Source organism: Anthonomus grandis, chromosome 11, assembly GCF_022605725.1.
Source record: "Anthonomus grandis grandis chromosome 11, icAntGran1.3, whole genome shotgun sequence".
In the NCBI taxonomy this organism is placed as follows: Eukaryota; Metazoa; Arthropoda; class Insecta; order Coleoptera; family Curculionidae; genus Anthonomus; species Anthonomus grandis.
Window position 1 is genome coordinate 3,552,036 of NC_065556.1, and position 21,611 is coordinate 3,573,646.

Consider the following 21,611-nt stretch of genomic DNA (forward strand, 5'->3'; position numbering starts at 1 on the left):
GCACAACGCTATTATAGTTCTAATATTGAAGACGCCCCTGTATAACGCAGTCGCCACCGGGCAGCAAAAAAGAGTAGCATCAGAAAGCGAGTGAGAAAGGCAACATTTTGGGCGGCGCTTAGAGTGATCCTTCTATTCTAGTTTATGTTCGGTGCTTATAGTCACTGTTCTTATAACCTATCAGCCTTTTGTACGTGACAGTGTTGTCGGATTTCACGGATGCTACAGCGGGAACGTCTACACTACGCGAATTCGGTTAGTTCGCCGTGTTTGTTCGATTCGTTCGGACTAAAATGTTCAAGTCTAGACGCACCTTAATACTGAAATGTCAATTGTCAGTGATGTCATCACTATAGCGGTCTATTCACTAGATGGCGTAATACTCCTGCAACATTGTCATATTTACGTCTGATACGAATTCTTTCGAATCTCCCGTTGGGCGGTGTTGCCTGATGTTAGGAATGATCAAATCAAAGTCGTTGACCTCGTATTTTCATAAGGTAAAATATGTGATTGCGTAAAAACTTCTTCGCAAGCCGTTACCTAAAACACCTAAACCTGTGCTGTGTTAAGAGTATAGAAAACCGCACAAACATGATCATATGGAATCTAAGCGAAGCAACAGTTGGGAGACTTTGACATATTTTGACAGATCAGGTCAGTGGTCAGTGTTTACATTTTAAAAACTGTTTGTGAAAGTTCTCTAGGAACAGATTTTTTTTTTAGTTAAAAATGTAGCTTTAGATAACCGGAATAATGTTTTAATTTGTAGCACGTTTATAGGTGTGAGTACAAAAAGCCACTGCTAGTTTCCACATGATGTCCTGAAAATGAATGAAGAAAAAGCCCACAGAAAGATGCATGAGCTTTTCATGCAAGTACTAAAAAATAGAGATTTGTCCAGGGCTGGGGATCTCTTTTCTGTGCCAGATGCCATAATTGTTAATGACCTAACAAATGTTGTAAGTTCAGCTAGAAGAGTTAAAATGATCAACAGGTTATTGTGTAAAATATTACAAGAATTTCACAATTGTTTTAGATTAAAGAAATAACTGCAGTTGCTTCACTCTCCGACTATGTAAATAATGACAATGACCAAAGTGTTGTGGAAATATGTATTACCAGGTAAATAAAATTTTAAAGTTTTATTATAGTATAACCATTAAATAATCAACCCAATCACATCTCTATTTATATCTCATATAATCTTGTTTTTGCAATTTTCTATGACAAAAATATAGAAAAAATAAATATAGAAAAATATACAGGGTGGTCATTTCTAATATTTGGATATCATAAAACATTATTATTAAATACATATCATTAATTAGTAACTAAAAATAATAATTCAATTTACTTTCAAAACATTGCACATTCACTGAATAATTTCATTAATTATTAATCTAATAATTTTTGCATGAATGAATTTATTAAAAATACAACAATACTAAAAAAGGCCACCATTATAAAAATAGTTATTATAAACATAAGAAAAAGGTATGGACTATACTGGGAATTATTTTTTTTTTAATATAGTTAAATATCAAGCTAAATTGAAAGCTGTTTTAAGAAAGCCTTTAATCTGCAAATATTGGAATAATTTAGGCAATATAGGAATCTTCTTATGAAGTTGATCAATAGAGCAAAATATAATTATTATAAAAATGTACTAAATAAAACTTTAGAAATGTGAAAAAAACATGGGAAACCATCAGGGAGGCAACCAACAAAGCTGTCAATAAAAATGCTTAACTAAATTCAATAATTGACAATGATGCAGAAATTTTTGGGGATGATGAAATATGTAAAAAGTTTCTTGATTATTACTGCAATATTGGCAAGAGTGTATCAGTGATCAAGCAACTCTCAATAATTATGTGTTTGATAAGTTAACAACAATTCATATTAAGAGGCATGAATCAATTCTACATATATGGAGCTTTAAGATGAACAGTGTATACCCTGAGAGGTGATTCAGTCAGCAGTTATTGCTTTCAAGGTTTAATGCACTGTCTCTTCATCAAACTGCTATTTGCTGTGTGATTTTTAGTGATGTAAAATTCTCGAGCACGTAATTTAAATGAATGTTCCCTGAGCACGAACAAGAATAAACAAGCATAAATGGAAAAAACCTGAGAATTTATGTTTGGGATGTGGTAAAGTATTCAAAAACTTATTTTTCATGATTTTTTCTCAAAATGCTCAAAATTCTCAAAATGCCTAGAAAAATGCTTGTTCTAACTTTATAAAAACCTTAACATCATAATATTCATAAATCCAGATAGAATAAGAATATTCATCATAAATAACCAAATATTATACCTAAAGGGGTTTTTAAAGAATATACAAGAATTTATGTTACCGATCAGGTTTGATATTATATTCTTAGAAACTGAGCATAGTTTTTGTGCTATACTATGTGAATACAAATACAAAGTAGGTAAAGTAGCATGAAAATAACATAATAAACGTTTTATGATGTAAGAAGTAAAAAGTAACTCGAAAAAAAGCTTTATCTAAAAAAATAAACTGCAATCTGCAATAAACCAAAAATACAGTTTTAACCTAACTCAGGTGCTCTAATTGTGGATCAATATCAAGATCAAGAGTAGTCAAGCCTATCTAAACTTTCTGGCCCAATGCTACTATTGGAATCGAAATCGTGAACACTGTAGGCTCTGCTCTCTTCGTCATTGGACTCATCAGTCTCTGAATTCTCAGATTCTAATGTTAATAATAAATCATGGACCTGATCACCCAGAGGAGGAGCTGTCTGTGTGGACGTGGAAGGATCCAAGGATTGAGGTTGGTTTACCTCCATTGTCATTGATTCACCTTGTCTTTGGGACTCTTTGGCCATCAGATTAAGGTTACAGGCAATATGGGTTCGCATTCCCGCTCCCTTCGCCGTCAAACGATTTCGACGTTTAGTATGGACTAACGAATACCTACTAAATGTTCGCTCAGTCGCGGCTGACGATGGCGGAAGCGTCAAAATGCTTACTGCTAAATCCTTGATAGCTGTTTTCGAGCAATAACCCTGCCACCACATTACAGGATCTATTTTGCCAACAATGCCCCATAAATAGGGCTTCGCAAATGTTTTGGTATGTGCTATGTATTGAGCTAATTCAACGGCGATTGCACTTTCTTGAAGACGAAAATTTTCATTAGTGGCAGCCAGTGTATTAGTAAATTGTATCCCTAAAATAAAAATACATCATATTATTACATTAGATTTCGTGTTAGTAGTTGCAAATATCCTACCATCGGAGTGTTCCTCAGGTGACAAATGTATTCCTTGATATTTCAGGTTTAAAATATGAGCAGCTAAATGCGCTCCGCAAACGACTTTGCTCTTTCGATCACTTAGGTTTTTGATTAGCATTTCTTCCTCTTTTTTGGTGACTGGTAGCCCAGGACCTCTTTTAGAAACACATCATGGAGTTCATAAAAGGCTTCTGTGACATCAGACATTTTGCAGGTTATCTCCTTCCAGCCTTGTTATCCATTTAACAATAGGTGACAAAACTCTCATTACCTTCTCAACCTTCATCCAATATATGTCATCATCGAGACAATTTTTTTTCACTGCTGTGCTTAATTTGTCACTGATGTCTTCCAAAGTGGCTAGCATTTTTAATATTTGTCTGGTGCTCCATAGGCTTTCCATACACTTTAAGATAGATCCCCACCGAGTTACCACAGGTAATTTTAAAGCTACTGCCTTACCAGTTTTCTCTATTTGTAATTTATTAAACGTAGCAAGTACAACATGTGAATTTGTTACTTCTTTAACAATTTGTTTGCTGTTGCCGACGCCGGCAGTAGTTTTTGTAAATAAAGCTCGCCGAATACGGAATCGTGCTGAAAATTCTCTGGCGAACGTTCGCGCACGAGAGAACAATCTATCTTGCGCGCACGAACGATTAATCGGGCGCGAACGTACGCGAATATTCGCCATAGCACGAAGGGAACGTTCCTTCATTTACATCACTAGTGATTATATTTAAAATATGGCACAATCAAATTGACGCATGACATATCTGTTTATGAAAAGGATTCTAGAACTATTGCTAGAGTTTGTGGCCTGTATAAAAATGTAGTTTACTTTAATCTTCCTAATATAACTTGGAAACCCAGTGAAGACCTACCTGGTCTATATGCTAGTAACATACTGTTTGGCAGGGATTCTATTCTCTGTGATTCACTTGCTTTCACAGGATTGTCTCTGTTGAATGGGATGACTAATGAATATGGCTCAATTCTTGATCTGCTTTTCAAATCTTGATTTATCCTTCACAATTAAATGTAACAGTCCTGTTAATCCTGATCCATATCATCCTTCTCTTGAACTGATACCTTGTCTTAAGCCTAAATATTTAACTTCATCTGTGATTTATTATTACGACTTTAAACATGCAGATTTTACTTTGATTGAAAATTATCTTGTATACTGTAATTGGGAAACAATAATGTCCAATACTGATTTAAATGTTAATCTTGCACACTTTACTCTTTATTATATGATTGCTTTGATATGTTTGTTTCTATAAAGAAGTCTTTTTTTAGAACTCATTATCCAGTTTGGTTCTCCAAGGGGCTAAAAAATCTTATCAGACAGAAAAAAATTGCCTACAAATTATACAAACAATCTGGTTCCCTGGCTGATTATACAAAATTTTGCTCATTAAGACTGGAGGCCATTTTGCTATCTAGGGATTGTTATAGCAAGTATGTTGGTAGGGCTAAAAGTGCTTCTGGAGGCTTAAAAGATCTGTTTAATGGTGGTTCCAATATCCCTAGTGTAATGCTCCTTGCCACCAAGGAGGCACCTAAGGCTGATTCTGGGTTTTCTAGTGTAGAGCTTTTTGCAAAGCATTTCTCTTCTGTTTATAATATTAGCCAGCAAAATGCCTCATTTGATTCTGATAACAATATCAATTATAACTTTAATTTAGTGTCTGAGGTTGTGAGGCAGTGAAGTGCTACTGATGTTGAAATTGCACTTTCTAAAGTTGATGCAAGTATGCTGCCATTCTCTTTATCTCCCTTTGCACAAATTATTTAGTGATTCATTGAATCAATGTCTGTTCCCTGAAAATTGGAAGCTGTCCAATATTTAAATATGGAAATAAAAACAATGTGTCTAATTACCGCTCCCTATATTTCTATTTCTAAATATTTATTATTATTATTATTATTATTTTTATTATTATTATTTGGAGGGATCAGTACACCCTGACTCCCTGCCACATTTATTTACAGTAATTTTATAAAAAGAAAAATTATGTACGAACAAAAAAAATATATATATATTATTACACTGTATCTATCTTAAATTAACGCCTAGGTGTTCATAACAAATTCCTTGCTAAATTTTGATTTATTTTTCAATTTTTTTAATGTGCAAGGCAGAAGATTATAGGTTTTTGGTGCTAAGTATACAAAGAATTTTAAATTTATATTTTTTAAACTGCTAGGAATGTATAAATCACCTCTAGCCCTTGATCTTGTATTATGGATATGATTTATATGGTTTCTTATGTGAGTTTTAAAATGAATATACATATTGTTGTAATGTATAATGTCCTTATATTAGTTGCTTGTTCTGTAAAAAGTTGATTTGTAGGGAAAAGCCTTGATTTATTAAAAATAGTCTTCAAGATGTATTTATGGACAATAGTTAATTTATATAAAGCATTGTTATATAATCCTCCCCATACTAAAATACCATATCTTAAAATTGACTCAGTGAGTGATTTATATATTATAATAAATTCCTTAATATTTAGAAACGTTCTAAGTATATAAAATTTATAAATCAATTTTTTTAGTTTATTTGCCAGATAATCTGCATGTACATGCCATTTAAGATTCTGATCCACATATATCCCGAGATACTTAGTATGAGCTGTTTCCTTGATCTGATTATATCTATCAATGGAAAACTGAGAAAAATTGGGTCTATTTGCTGCAGTTAGTGAAAAGGCAATGTAGTTGGTTTTGGTGACATTTAGACTTAGCTTAAATGTTTCCAGCCAATTTTTTACTTGATTAAGGCCTTCTATGGCATACTGCTTTGTTTGATCCCAGTCTGTACCATTAAAAAGTAATGCTGTGTCGTCTGCGTATGAAATAATTTCTCCATTATTAAGTTTTGTTTTAAGGAGAGAGTTTAAGTAAATTATAAACAGAACCGGGCCTAACACTGTGCCTTGCGGGACTCCTATCTGTATTACCTCTTCTTTGCTTAAAGTATTATTTATTTTAACAACTTGTCGTCTATTTTTTAAGTAATTCTTCATTAGAGTTATTGCAGTTCCTCTTACCCCATAATGTTCCAAAACTTCAAACAGTTTGTTATGTGGAACAGTATCAAATGCCTTAGCGAGATCTATGAAAACACCAAGGCACTTTCTGCTCTGGTTAAGATGATTAGTGACTGCTGAAGTGAGTTTGTGTAATGCATCGGAAGTACTACAACCTGGTAAAAACCCATATTGATTTTCAGCCAAAATGTTATTAGTGACAAAGAAGCTCAATAATCTGTCTTTCAGACTTTTTTCAAATATTTTTGCGAAGCAAGTTATTAAGCTTATCAGCCGGTAATTACTGACAACATTTTTGGGTCCTGATTTATGAATCGGAGTGACAACTGTTAATTTAAAGCTTGAAGGTATATGTCCAGTCTTATAGATTTGATTTATGATGTGAATAAGTGGCTCTAGAATTTCTATGTGTGTTTGTTTAATCAGATTAGCCGATATACCATCAAAACCCGGGGAACTTTTATTTTTAAGGTTGTTAATGTGTTTTATTAGTTCATTATGGGTAATAGGTGTCAAATATATAGATTGTGTAATAGGGTTCTCCAGGCTATGTGGGTTGTGAGGTTGTGGGATTTTTTCTGCCATCTGAATACCAATATTTGTGTAATATTGATTACAAAAGTCTTTTTTTTTTCTGTCTGTTTTTGATTCGTTGCATCTCTTATTACTTCATACATTTTCTTCATATTATCTTTATTTTTATTAATCTCATTTCTATAATAATTTCTTTTTTGAATTGATATAATTTTATTTAAATGGTTTCTATAATTTTTATATTCATTTTCTAGTTCTACATTATAATTTTTTAATAGTTTTCGTTTTAGTTTGTCCCTATGTTTGATTGAGGCTATTATACCATTGGCAATCCATTTTAAAATTTTTCTGTATTTCTTGTAATATAAAGAGTGGCTTTCGGAGCTTTTTATATGCTTTGTATAGATTTAAAAAAAAGTGCTCATTGCTTGGTCAGGATTGTCTATTTCTTTTATTAACGTCCAGTCTTGTTCATTTAACAGTCTTTTAAGATTATGTATGTCTATTGATTTTTTATTAGATTCTGTTTTTTGGGTGACAGCTCGGAAACTTTTATCTTTAAAGGCAACATTTATCATTACTGGAAAATGATCTGTTAGACAGCTATCTAAAACAAATGATTTAAACTCTGCGGAAGAAATATTTTTACATTTTAAGAAAATGTGATCTAAATTAGTTTTGGTGTCTGGTCGTGTAATTGAATTTATATAAGATAAATAGCCCGATTGTGACATTACAGTTGAATACTTAATAACATTATTATCTTCAAGATTTAATAGATCTATATTAACGTCCCCAGTAAATATTTCTAGTTGTTGATTATTGTTATTTAAACTTAAGAATTCTTCCAAATCCTGAATAAAAAGATCTTTTGAAATAGGAGGTGGCTTATACACGGCTGTAACTCCCACAGTAATATCCTTGATATGACATACTACTCTAGCCAAAGTGACTTGAGATTTCGGCAATATTACTGTGGAGAACACCGGGTCCAATTCAGGTTTTATCAGAATTATGATTCCATCATTTTTATTGTATTAGCCTTCATTATAGAATTATGAAACATTCAAACCCCTTATATTAAAGTCATCCTTCGAGGATACTTGAAAAGTTTCACTTAATACAATTATGTCTGTAAAGCCTAAATTAAAATTTTCTAACAATAGAATTAGATTGTCGAAATTTTTTCTTACACTTCTAATATTTACATGTACCAAATTAAAAATACTTGCATTTACATTTACTTCATTATGCAACATACTGCTATCCACCGTCTTAGTTAAGATATTGTCATCTCCATCCATTTTGTTCAGAAGGTCTTCTTGATTAATTACAACCATTATTCTCCATAGTCAATCTTTTTCTTTGTGCTTTCAAGAAAATATTTTGTTGATGGACAATTGCTATCTAGGGCTGTATGTTCAACATTGTGGTTTAAATTATATTTTCTGTTTGCTGAGATGCAGTTATAACATTTGTGTTGAACACTTTTACATGTTTTTGTTTCGTGCTCACCCGCGCAGGTTCCACATGCTGTATTATTATTACAAACATTGCTTTTGTGATTGTATCCTTGGCATTTATAACATCTTGTAAATGGAACATCGTCATACACAGCACAACGATTCCATCCAATACAGGCCATTCCTGAGCCAATAAACTTCCAGTAGGCCTCCGGTTCACACTCCAGGAAAATAATTGAGAACTTTCTTTGTTCGTTCCTTTTGATGTAAGTTACTGTAAATTCATCATTTTGCATTATCCAATGGTTTTGACGTCTTATTTTGTCTTTAATGATTTCTGGTGTTCCGTCCCCTGTGTATCCAACAATTTTAACTCGTGGCCTTTTCTTCTTCGGTATGTTAGCCTCCACTGTGTGTCCTAATTTTGTTTCAATTGCTTTTTTCAGTGATCCTATTTCCTCTTTTGTGTTGCATTTAATCATTATATTTCCATTTTTTGTGCTATTAATATTTTTCACTCCTATTTTCAGATCATTAGGATTTATTTTTTCTTGGATTAGTTTTAGCGTTTTTCCAGAGTCTAAACCACTTTTGGATTTCATAATTAATGTAGGAAATTAAGATGGTTTATTTCCCATTATTGTTTGGCCCCTTTTTGCAATATCAGAATAGGTATTTTGTTGTTTCTTGTTAATATTGATTTCTTTTCTAAGTTCAGTTACTTCACTTTTTAGGTTTACTAGTTCATTTTTCATTTCTTTCATCAAATTAAACATTTCTGGAGTTTTTCCTAAAACTTCCTTGCACTTAAAGCATAACAGCACTAAAACTCTTCTTTGCAATGGCATACGTTTTATTTCCGAAGACGATAAGTTCGTACATTTTTTGTGTATTTTTGCCGCACAAAGATCGCAAATATACACTTGATCATTGTCCACTACTTTATCGCAGTTATTGCATATTTCCGTACTCTGATTTCCAACCATATTTATTTGTTTAAAAATTGGAATTCACACAAGTTTTACACACATTTCTTTACCATTGTTAAGTACGCGTTTAGCATCAAGTGATTTGATAGTTAATATTATATATTATTTTAACCTATTGTGTATTATCTTAGAATGTTTATGTAAACGTGGATAGTAATAAATAAATTAAAAAAAAAATAAAATAAAAAATATCATTCATTCCTAAGCTCTTTGAGCAATGAATTGAGGCTGTTCTGAAGAAGAGTTTTCAAGAGATTTTGGTTGACGGACTTGTTAGTGGTCGCTCAGTCAATACCAACCTTTTCATATGTACCAATTTCACTTTTAGTTAATTCCATGAAGGCCATGAGATACATGCCATTTATACCGCTTTTAGTAAAGCCTAAACGTTAACCATTCCATTTTGATTCATCAACTGTCAAAGGCATTGAAATCATGAAACACATTATTGTTGTTACAGTATACAGATCATGTAATGGGGAACTGAATGATTTTCTTATGCTTTTTGAACTCCTTCTTACTGAGTTAACAGCTAAAAATAAAAAATATTATTGTGGGTGGTGATTTCAACATCAACTTTTTAAATGATACTTCTTCCTCTGTGCAGGAACTTGCCTACTTACTAACCTCTTTTAATGTTGAAATACAGGAGAGTCATCGGCGGCAGTGTTTTGTGATCTATCCAAAGCATTTGACTGTGTGGATCATGGAATACTGTTATCTAAGCTCGATAAATATGGTTTTAGGGGCGTAGCGTTGCGATGGCTTGAGTCCTATCTATCAAATCGTACTCAGAAGGTTACAGTGTCTGACTGCACATCTTCGTCTACTGGTTCGTACTGGCTGATGTGTACTTTGAGTAAGTCTAATCGTTTCTGGTTGGGTTAAGGTTTCCTTTTTTTGATGGGAGTTGGTAATGGTTTTTCGGTACCCTGTAATGATGTTACCAATTTGTCAGCAACTAGATGTTCTATAATATTTAAACGAAATTCTTTCCTGTTCATTTTAGGCCCTTCAGATAACTTGTAAAGCACGTAAGCATTAACAACAGCAGCATCAATAAATAAAAACATGATTCTGTGCCACCATTTTTTGCTTTTTCGGTCGAAGCCGTAAACTGCCCTCATTTGGTCAAATTTATCTACTGAGTTCATATGTTTATTGTAATCAGTCAGCGCTATTGGGCAGGGTATGTTTTCTACACTGCCGTCTTTCGCTTTCCTTTTGATCTCAGTTTTTTCATCTGGGTTGTGATAATTTGAAAGAAGGTGAACTGTTCTTTTATCGCGCCATTTAAATGCTGAAAGTCCTGTAGAACTCACGTACCAGTCACAGTCACCTCTGTGCATTGCTTTATCTTCCAGAAATTGGGGCATATTTTTTCTGGTATATCTAACAGTACCACAGGCATATCACTTTTCTTGATACAGTTGATTCATTAGGGCTACATTTGTAAAAAAGTTATCAAAGAAAATTTTATGATACCTGTGTTTTAAATTGTTGAAAATGAAGACTATTGAATTTTAGTTTTTAGTATTAATTTAGATAAAAATGTGCTGGCGGAGAGAGATGATTCCCTAGATTTATTTCACGACACGATTAATCTCTCTCCGTCACAGCGGACAGCACGGTTCACCTTTGACAGACGCAGGAGCTGGTAAGACCCCCCAGCTGCGTCGCGGAACTGCTTAAGTAGTAGACCAAAAGACGTCTGGGCGCAAGACCGGAGATTGAGGAACTTCGCTCGTTACTTTATGGGTTTAGCCGCTATGGGCCCAACCAAAACCCATACATAGATCACTAATAAGCAAACTATAGAGTGCCTAGTAGAAAGTACAAATACGGGCCAAATCGTAATTATTCGACACTTTAGTAAACCGGTTGACCAATTCAATTGCCTTAAAATCTTCTCCATGCACAGCATATTGTAAACAATAACAAAGAATAAAAATGGTGATAATATTGATAGTGGTTCAATGAAAAATATTGGCGAATTCCATTAAGAGTCGAAGGCAATTGTAATTATGGTGGGTGTCTCAGTCAGCAGTCTCGTACTTAAAAGTTTTGAAAGAAAGATTTAGAACAAAGTCATTTTTAAATATTTTAACCAAATGAATAAAAGTAAGGATTCTCCAGATCCCGCCTAAAGTGTAATTAATTCTGTAACAACTTGATAAATTGCAAGAAGAAAATTTTCTATTTTTTTATGCTTGTCCGAAACTTTTCATTTGCACCCTTGCATGTGAATATATGCTTTTATAATATAAATCGAACACATGAATTATAAAAAATCTGAATTTATCCAGACGGCAATAAAATAATATGGTATATTTGGAAAATAGATGGGTGAAACAAAAGCTCGGTTTGGAGCTTATAATTAATAATTTACAGCATATTGTTCTTGTCTCTGTAGAGTAACATCATGCATTCGAGAAACGGGAAGCATAGAACAACACTGCGACGCTTTAGTAAACCTCTTAGAATCATGTCTACATCACAACTTACAAGTCTCAAACAGAGACGAGGATCCCCCGCACGCCAAGATCTCAAGTGACATCATATCATGTATATTTTTGGTGAGTTAGAAATTCACGTTTTGTCTTTATTTAAAAATGAACTGTTCCAGAATTATAGCAAAAAATCTGTTATGCAACGGGCCTTGCCAGTAGCAGTCAAGTTTCTTCACAAGGGTAATAAAGAGCTGTTCAGAAATATGGCTTCTTATTTATCTTTAGCTGCAATGGAACATGCTAGTTTGCTCACACCACATGTGCAACCAATCATGGATTCTATTATATCTGGTAATGGGTTATAAATATTTTGGTATTTTATTTTTAAACCAGATTGTTTTTTAAGGTAATTATCCACTGTGTAGAGTGTTGCCCAATATCTATGAAGTTTCTCCAGAACCTTTCCAAGGTCATGCAATGGCTTTGGTCTCGCTACTACCACATTGTGACAACCAGGAGAAACTGGCTTTGTTGAATCTGTTTTCACTTATGGCTAAAGATAAACCATCTGTAAGTTTTTTAAAATACATCTGCTTACTAGAATAATTTAAATACATTAAAAAATGTGCATTACTCTCTTGCGGAATCTATGCTTGGTTATGGTTTGCTTTTGCATCATATATAATGTGAAATTGTGTAAAAATTGCTCAAAAATGCATATTAAAAATAATTACTAAATAATAAGGAAATAACATTTTCAACCAAAGAATTATTTAAACAAATACAAAAACTTCTACTTTTCTACTTGTATCTGTCTATAGGTAGGGCAGGGTGTAATAATAATAATAATAATAATAATAGAAACGTTTATTAGTCACTCAAAAAGCAAAAAAATAGTACAAACAGAAGTACACAGACGGTAAACAACATTATGTTATTTCAATGTAAATAAGAATATTATTTGTTACTTCACATCTAATTTTTATTACAGTGTCTTTGTCATTTTTTTAAAATAGATAACTACATTCGTACAAAAAGACCGAAATAATAATATTTGTTAAAGTTTTTTTCCTTTCTAAAGTCCCTTACCTTTTTAAATAAGTTTGTTTTGTTAATGGGTAAATCATCTTTTAAATATATTTTATTATTTTTGTCTGTTGGCTTATAAATAAGGTCACACTCCCTAAGCTTCAGCCCTTTTCTTTTTCTAATTTCACTAAAAATACATTTCTTCATTTCTCGGTCCGAGAATTTGGCCAAAATAGGACCTACACACTTTATGTGTTCCAGAATATTCATTGCAGATAATATTTTGTGCACTACAGTACTTGTGTTTTTAGCTGGTTGCAGAATTATCAGTTCTCCCTTTTACTTCCAATTCCTCAAACTTAATTTCCAGAGTTTGTATCTTTTCGTTCAGCATGACGTTTTTTTCTTTAATTCCCTGGTCTAGCTCATAATATCATCAAATAAATCGGACATAAATTGTGCACACCTCTTTGGGTCATATTTTTTTTTCCCATTGTTCACTTGAATGAAGGAATATATTGTTGGAACGATTGTTTATTTAAATTATTAGCCTTATTGTCCCAAACAGAGTTATTGACAAAGCCTTATTAAATCTAAGTCAGTAAAACTTAGGATTAATAGACATCAGAAAGCAAATGGAGTTACAATATTTTTTTTTCTCAAATCACACATACATGTTTGGGAATCAGGACAAAACACTGCTCACTTGCTCTGAATGTGGAACGGGCAACCGAAGGGTGTATGTAAGACGAGTTCCAAACGAACTGCCTCCTACAATTTTCTGCTGGTGCTTTTTGAATACCATAGTTATTATTTCAAGCATATATAAGCAACAAAGGGTCAATATTCTATTTTGCACAAAAAGATGCCGACAAGATCCACGACACCTCACTCGACAAAGGTCTCTAATTGCTCTTTTTTGCAGAACAAATACTGTATTAAAGAGATAGTGGGTACATGATCCCCAGAAACAAATCTCATAGCGAAGATATGACTCCACAAGGGCATGATAAGCATTTTTTGCAATTTCAACATCTAAGTTCTTAGAAATTATTCTAAGACATCTTCGTTGATTGACAATTGTCAATCCCAAAAACTTCCAACACTGTTTGGTTGAAATCGGCACCTCATTGATAGTGACAGAATCCATTGAACATTTGAGACTTAACAGAGAAACTTGTTTTAGACGTATTAAAACAAAGTCGATTTGCATTCCTTAATCATAAGCAAGTCAGCATCCGGAAACATTTTCAGTTGGTCAATGTGTTTTCCATGCCAAATGATGATGGTGTCATCTGCAAACATAGTAACCCTACCTTTTATGGGAGCAAAGGTAGGTCGTTAACATAAAGAAGAAACAACAGCCCCAGTACAGAACCTTGTGGAACCCCTGTAGTAGTCTGTAGTTTTTCAGAGCAATAACCCTTTGGATACAATCTGATAGGAACTAAACCAACCTAAAAAAGACCCTCTAAAACCATATCTCTCCATCTTCCACAACAGTATTCTGTGATCCACACTAGTGCTGGCAACCGAAATTGATTTTTCGGTTAACCGATTAACCGGTTTTCGCCAAAACCGAAAATCGGATATTCGATTAATCGGTTTTCGGTTAACCGATCCCAAAACCGGATATTCGGTTAATTGGTTTTCAAAAATAGATTAATCGGTTTTTGATTAACCACGGTTTTGGTTAATTAAAACCGAATATAAAGCAAATCGGTTTTCGAGTAAATCAAATACCGAATAATCAATTTTCGGTTAACCGCCGTTTTTGAACTTTTGACCAAAACCAAAAACCTATTACGTGGGTGGTTAATGGATTGTTGGTTGACTATGACCGTGATTTTAAAGGTAAACCACCCAAATCAAAATAAAAAAACGGCTTTGTTAAGTTGAATTTTGGTTAGCAGTGAGCAGGATTCTAGAATATTTATTGGAAATTGACTTTGGACAACTTAAATAAAACTCCATAAATTGAGTAAATTAATACATATTTTTAATTCAAAGTAAAGACATAGGTATTCAAAATAAAAACATATAATATTCTTAATATTAATATGCAACCCTAAACAACCCTTTCAACCCTAAAAAATGCAACTCAAGGAAAACTACTAGTTTTAAGAATTTGGAGTTTTAGATTATTGTTAAGAAAAACCAACATATTTACTGTGTTTGCTTTCAAACAGTTTCTTTTGGCTGAAACTATATTCCCTGCATCAGAAAAGACTCGCTCTGAAGGTGTAGAAGTTATGGCAAGATATTTACGAGCTAATTGACTCATAAAAGGAAATCTTGGCTCGTTTATTTTCCACCAATTTAATGGAGATGAGTTTTTATCTATTTGATTTTCTTTGACATATATTTCAATTTCCCTTTTCACAGGATCTTGCGACGTGTTGATTTCGTCTTGCAACTTTGTCGGAAAGAGAAAATCTAAGGCCGTTTTTTAAAGTGATACAGAAGTCTCATCTAGTGGGGAACCAGAATTAGTAGCTATCGTATTTGGTGTTTGTGACAAAAGCTGGTTAATCTTTAACTTAGTTTTTACAATGGTTCCAAAACTACTTTTGTGCATTTTGTACCGCGGGTCTACAAAATTTGCTGTATCGTGGAGTTTTATTGCTTTGGTCTGACAGACGTCTTCAGTGTCATTAACATCAAATCTTGACTTTATCTGCTTAGATACAATCTCTTTAAACTTTTTTATTTCAGGCAAGGCAAATTTATCATCGAAAGTTAAAAAATTGTCTAAAAGGGATTGAACAATTGTCAAAACTATTGATATGGTTGGAGAGTTTTCTGAGCTCATAATTGCTGTAGTTAAGGTGAACGGGTTTAAAGTAACTACGAGTGCCTCTAACATATTCCAATCCGATTCTTTTAATTCAAAACTGATGGCTTGAGACCTGGAGGTAAAAACGCGATTTTGGAGGACGTTTATGACTGCCTGTCGTTGCTTAACTAGTCGTTCTACCATATAATATACAGAATTCTGCTAAATAATGCTAAATCAAAAATAAATTAATTCCTAGTAAATTTATCTGCGTTCGTATGTAGATGTTATTGTAGATATTCTTGAATCTGAATATACCTACTTGTATAAAATCGAGTTTTTAATCGGTATTCACCGTAGTATTAAGAATAATCCTCTTAACTGTAGTTATTCTAGTTCACCATGTGTAAAACACATATCACAGCTCATTCATAGTAAAATCCGTTGTCAAATTGATAGCAATCAAAAACCGATTAATTATAGACTAATCTTTTCCGAATGATTAACTATACATTTTTAATTTTTAGGGTGATGAGGTTTTTTTTGTTTTTTTCGATTTTAAAAACCTTTTCGGTTTTGAAAAACCGTTTCTCGTTTCAAATAACCGTTCTCGGTTTTTAAAAACCGTATCTGTTTTTTCGGTTTTAAAACGAAGTTTTCTAATAAACGGTTTTAACCGAAACCGGTTTTTAAAAAAACCGGTTTACCGGTTTCGATTTTGGCCGGTTTTTGCCAGCCCTAATCCACACAGTCAAAAGCCTTGGATATATATTACAGAACGCTGCTGCAGCAACTTCACCGGAATTAAGTGTGCTATAAAGAAATTGAAGAAGATCAAAAATAGCATCACCCGTGCTCGGCCTCTTGAAACCAAAACTGTTCCGCGCTCAGAATTTAAAAAATAGATATCGTTCTCACCTTAATCAATCTTTCAACAATCTTAAATTTGGTAGGAAGGACTGCTTCAGTCTCTCCCCTCATGACCTGGAACAATAATTGCTTGTTTAAGATAATCGGGCAATGTATTTGAAGTGAAAGATTCATTTAATGAATCTACAAATGCCTGAAGGGTGTTGGGTGGTAATGCCAAGAGTATCCTTTAAGAGACTTGATCCCAACCTGCTAATGTTTTATTTTTATTTTTTCTCTTAACATCTCTGACCTCCAAAATGTTAGTAGGATTAAAGAAAAATTTCTCCTCCATATTTACAGGTCTCATTTAATCCTGAGCTGTATATCTACTTAAAACATCCTTGGTGAGTTCAGAAGCAATGTTACAGTAGTAAGAGTTCAGTTTGTCTGTATGTAGATTGGATTCCAATTCAAGAGTTATGTTTTCCCCATCAACTCGTTAACAATATGATATGATTCTTTTCATTTATTTGGTGACTCATCAATTCTCCTACGATAGTACAAAGCTTTAGAAACAGCAATAGTGTTCCTTTAAATCTTTTTATAGTTATTGAAATAGACCCGAAATGAATCATGATCCATGGCAAATTTACATATGTGATGTAAGGCTTTCATATTTTTTCCTGAAACTTTTAAGCCCTTGTATACCATGGCTTGTTTCACTTATTGTTTTTATTAAAAATTGGGAAGGCCTCATTGAATTTGTTCAAGATAGAAAAGTGAAATTTTTTTAGTTTATTATCCGCATCCAAAACTCTATTCCAATTGGTTCTTTGGCAAAGAGACTCTTTGTAAAATTACTCTTAGTATAAAGGCTGCCACGTTTGTTTTTTGTTTGATCTTGGGTTTTAAACATTGACATATAAAATGAGAAATCTTCATAGTCAGATAGTCTTGCATTTGTACAGTTACAAATAATATTACCACTGCCCAAATTTAAGGAAAAACATAATCGAGTAGAGAGGATGAAATAATGATGAAGTTTATTATTAAGTGTATTATTGTATTAATTCAGAAAGTCTATGTTAAAATCACCCGATACAACAATATTAGCATTGACTGACAGATGTGACAATAAAGATTCTAATTTTTCCAAAAAAAAGATCACAACTTTCTTTACAAATTAATTTTTTTACAATAGGCTATTGAAAATTTAAACACTTTTTCTTTAAGAAGGAAATCCAAATTTGCTATTGGCAGAAAAGAATAAATAAAAATTAAATAATAATGCATCAATATCATAGTGCCAACCCCAGTGGCTCATCTTGCTTCAACCAATGTTCGGTTAGGATTACAATATTTGGGAATCCTAGAGAATCCATCAATAACTCTAACTCATTTACCTTATTTATAACACACTGAATATTCAATAAAATTAAACTGATAGAACATCCTTTGGACCTCCATCTAAAAATTGTCACTCTCGCAATCGGCTACAGTGCTGAGGGACTCGTTCTGTATATTTACAGAGTCATCAGTTGCAATATTTACAGGGTCGTCAATTACATGAGCATCAAAATTAAAATTGGTTCGTACTGATTTTATCACAATCCTCTTGGAGACAATATTATTCCACTTCACATAAAAGGACAACAATTTACAGAGGGAATGCATAGAGTGGCGAAATTTATCATTATGCTTAGTTATTCTAATAACTCTGATACTGCAAAAATTCTTCATCGTGAACTGGCTAATATAATTAACAGATCAAACGAACTTACCTAAGTGAAGTTCGATCTGAATTATATGAAGCCTTGTCGAAGTAAATAACTAGAACAGGTAGTATCTCCGATGGCATCGAGTCTCACACAAATTCAAAGCAAATAAAAAAACCCCCCGGTCATGCATACCTAAATCCATTGCATACCTTCAGTCTTCTTCAAAGCTACATTGTTGCAACCAAGGGAAATAAATAATAGGGTAGGGAAGGGACTTATTTACTTCGACAAGGCTTCATATAATCCAGATCGAACTTCACTCAGGTAAGTTCGTTTGATCTGTTAATTATATTTCAGCCTTGTCTCGTAAATAAGTAGAACAGGTAGCTATTTAAAGCAAGTTGCAACAATTTTCATTGGAAACATGTCATATTAATAATAATTAAACAACATAACGAACAGAATAACGAGAAAAAATATTAGGCACACACTTAGAATTGGTATGTACATAAAACATTAATTCTAAGGATGGCAACAACATAATATGGTTATACATTTATTTTTCAAGATAACTTATATCTTAATAAAAATGTACCTACTTAATATGACAAATAACAAATCTGGAAAATATTTTCCTATACTAACATTAGAAACAAGAAACTTAAAGATAAAAACTCATCATAATACTAACAACTAAGAACAGTTGTTGCAAAATTGTCTTTTTGAAGCAAAGGTCTGTTATAATTATTGGCAAAAACAGAGGATTTCTCCGACCAGCCAGCTGCAAGCCGAATAGAGTCATAAGATACTCCCTTTCGCGCAGCTGCAGACGTCGCAGCATGGCGAGTACTATGAGCTGTGAATTGATTCGTATCCAACCCACTCTTCTTTAGAATCACCTTTAACCATCTAGAAATTGTTTGAGAAGTGACATCTCTATGAGGTTTCTTAACGGTAATAAAAAGATTTTTTGACGTCTGTCTTAAATTCTTGGTTTTATTTAAATACTCAATTAAGGTTCTAGCTGGACCAATTTTCTTATCTTGATTAAAGAAAGGCAAAAGAAGAGTAGGTCGAATGCGACCTTTGGCTGAAGTTTTAAGTTTTTTAGGTATTTTAACCTCAACATTGTTTTCATCTATAATAATATTTTCAACTTCTATGTTGGCTAAAGTCTGTCTGGCTGACCAGTAGCCAAGGCAATAAGGATTTCTAATTTATATGTGAGGTCTTGAAGGCTTAATGTTTCATTAGACATAGATTTAACATATGTCAAAACAATAGAGGGGTCCCATGTGTAATTGTATCTGGGAGCAGTAGGTCTTAAACTATGGACCCCTTTAAAAAACCTCTTAATTCTAAAATCCGAAGTTAATTCTGGCCCTAAAATTTGAGTAAGAGCTGCTCTAAATGAATTTAAAGACGTATAAGTAGCTCCATTTTTAAATTGAGTAGTAAAAAATTTAAAAATATCTGGGACAGAGGCTGAATAAACATTCATGTTTCGAGATTTTCTAAATTGCCACCACAGTTTAAGACCTGAATTATATTGTTGAATTGTAGCGGTAGTAACGGAGGCCAAGCAAATTTCTAAAGCTTCTTCTGGTACTGAACCAGCTCTCAGGGCTTGGAGGATAACACTCCTGCACCAGGGAAATTTTTCGCCAAAGTGGATGAGGCACGTTCCTAAAAGAAAGTAAACGTTCGTCAGCCTCGAAAACTAATTCCCATTCGGTTTCTTTGGATAATTTAAGTTTGGATTGTGCATCTGCTTCAAAATTGTCTTTAGACTTTATATAACTGGCATATAAATAGATATTTTTACCCTCGCACCATTGCCAAATAATACGAGATAATTTATTTAGGGATTGGTGCTGTACACCATGGCAGTTGTATTGTCAACTCGGAATAATATATTGCAATCTGAAGCATTTTCAGCAAAATGTTTTAAAACCAAATAAACAGCTTTTAGCTCTAAATAATTTATATGATAAGTTTTTTCTCTTTCGGTCTAAAAACCATGTATTCTTTTCCTATTACAATATCCCCCCAACCAGTATTTGAAGCATCAGAAAAAACTTCCATACAATAAGAATCTTTTTTAATCGCATTATTAGCTGTAGATAAATTTGTTAGCCACCAATTAAAATCTTCTTTGAGTATAGAAGATATTTCCATTTTCTTTTGGTATCAATCCAATTTCCATCCAAATCCATATTTAACTGCAGGACAAATGGAACAAAGAGTACCAAGAAATCTAGCAAATTCCCTTATTCGACAATTTCGAGAATTTGAAAATTTTCTTAGCAATTTTAAAACTTTTAAAATTTATTCTTTAGGTAGCGAAACAGTAATTGTTGTAGAATTATATAAAAATCCTAAATATCGAATACAAGTTGAGGGACATAATACACTTTTTTTTTGTAATTAACAATAAAACCCAAGTTTTGTAATAATTTGATAGTCGACATGATATTATTATGGCACTCTTTTTGGGAATTACCAAATAGCAAAAAATCGTCTACAAATAGTACACATCTTGGTACTGATCTTGGTGAATACTAAGGGAGCAGAGTTTAAACCAAAGGGTAGACAATTGATTTTTACATGGTGTTACTTTACTAATAGCTCCAATTTTTAAAAGGTCTTCAATAGACGAGTTAATGGAACTATTTTCAGAAACAGACCATTTACCATTTTTTAAAAAACCATATTTTTGAATAGGCTTTTTAATAAAAGGCAACCTATATATAACCTTGAATATATGATAAAATAAATTTGTCATTAGTAACTTCATTCCACTTATTTACAAAATATTTTAATCTACCGGCATATACACTACCCAGCAAGGGGTTGCTTTACTGTCGATGTCGACAGAACCTCTCCATCTGTGTTTTGGGCAGTTCCCTCGGTTTCCTTTCCGTCCGTTGATCTGGATGGTTCTTCTGCTGTTGGCGTTGGTAGGGATAAGGTCTCTTGTAATATTGTCCAGCTCGGGTGCTCCCCTGCAACTAAGCTGGACCCCTGGAGTTTAAATGAGTGCGACTGACAGGTTTCTTAGCAGTTTTCGGCTTAACCTGCGTAAGTTCCTCGCCTGATTTTTCCAGGTTTTTTGCAGCCTTCACTCGTTCTTCCAATGCTTGACCAAACAAAAAATTATCAGTAGAGAGCGTATCTTTTAGGTCCTTATTCAAATTTATAGAAATAAGATCTTTGCGTGTCATGGTGTCAAGATGGTGTAGATGACACAATAGGCGGCCAGCATTACTTAGGTATTGCATATATACGTTGTTGCCTCCCCTTCTTCAGCTAGCATCAAAGTTAAGGCTTGAGAAATTGCTGATATGCTTGCAGCCACAAACTGCTGTTTTCGCACCAGGCGCTCATCTCTGCGGAGTATTTAAGCAGTTAAGGCTGCCTTAACCTCGGGATTTAACTGAGGTCCTTCCAGAGACTTAAAATTTTCGG

At 33.3% G+C, this 21,611-nt stretch overlaps 2 protein-coding genes across 3 annotated transcripts in view; one reads left to right on the top strand and one right to left on the bottom strand.

Annotated features, from left to right (window-relative positions):
* Window positions 1-467: 467 nt before the first annotated feature.
* LOC126742157 (protein melted) overlaps window positions 468-21,611 on the top strand; it is an 86,775-nt gene continuing 65,631 nt past the window's right edge. Inside the window, exons 1-6 of one of the 2 annotated variants that reach the window (XM_050448732.1) lie at window positions 468-657; window positions 773-962; window positions 1,040-1,125; window positions 11,732-11,894; window positions 11,945-12,119; window positions 12,175-12,338. In XM_050448732.1, coding sequence (XP_050304689.1) covers window positions 831-962; window positions 1,040-1,125; window positions 11,732-11,894; window positions 11,945-12,119; window positions 12,175-12,338 — 720 coding nt within the window. In that variant the 5' untranslated portion in view covers window positions 468-657; window positions 773-830. The remainder of the gene's footprint in view (window positions 658-772; window positions 963-1,039; window positions 1,126-11,731; window positions 11,895-11,944; window positions 12,120-12,174; window positions 12,339-21,611) is intronic. The other variant, XM_050448733.1, reaches the window with a different exon arrangement.
* Window positions 2,538-3,839, bottom strand: LOC126742160 (uncharacterized). The gene is made up of 2 exons (XM_050448737.1): window positions 3,268-3,839; window positions 2,538-3,204 (listed from the first exon to the last, which is right to left on the bottom strand). Exons 1-2 carry the CDS (start codon window positions 3,386-3,388, stop codon window positions 2,603-2,605), a joined length of 723 nt encoding a protein of 240 aa, XP_050304694.1. The 5' UTR covers window positions 3,389-3,839; the 3' UTR covers window positions 2,538-2,602.

Bases quoted from the DNA above. Each gene is read 5' to 3' on its own strand.
- LOC126742160 (XM_050448737.1), bottom strand. From the start codon at position 3,388: ATGCTAATCAAAAACCTAAGTGATCGAAAGAGCAAAGTCGTTTGCGGA. The intron at 3,205-3,267 runs GTAGGATATTTG...TTTTTATTTTAG, and splicing joins ACCTGAGGAACACTCCGATG to GGATACAATTTACTAATACA.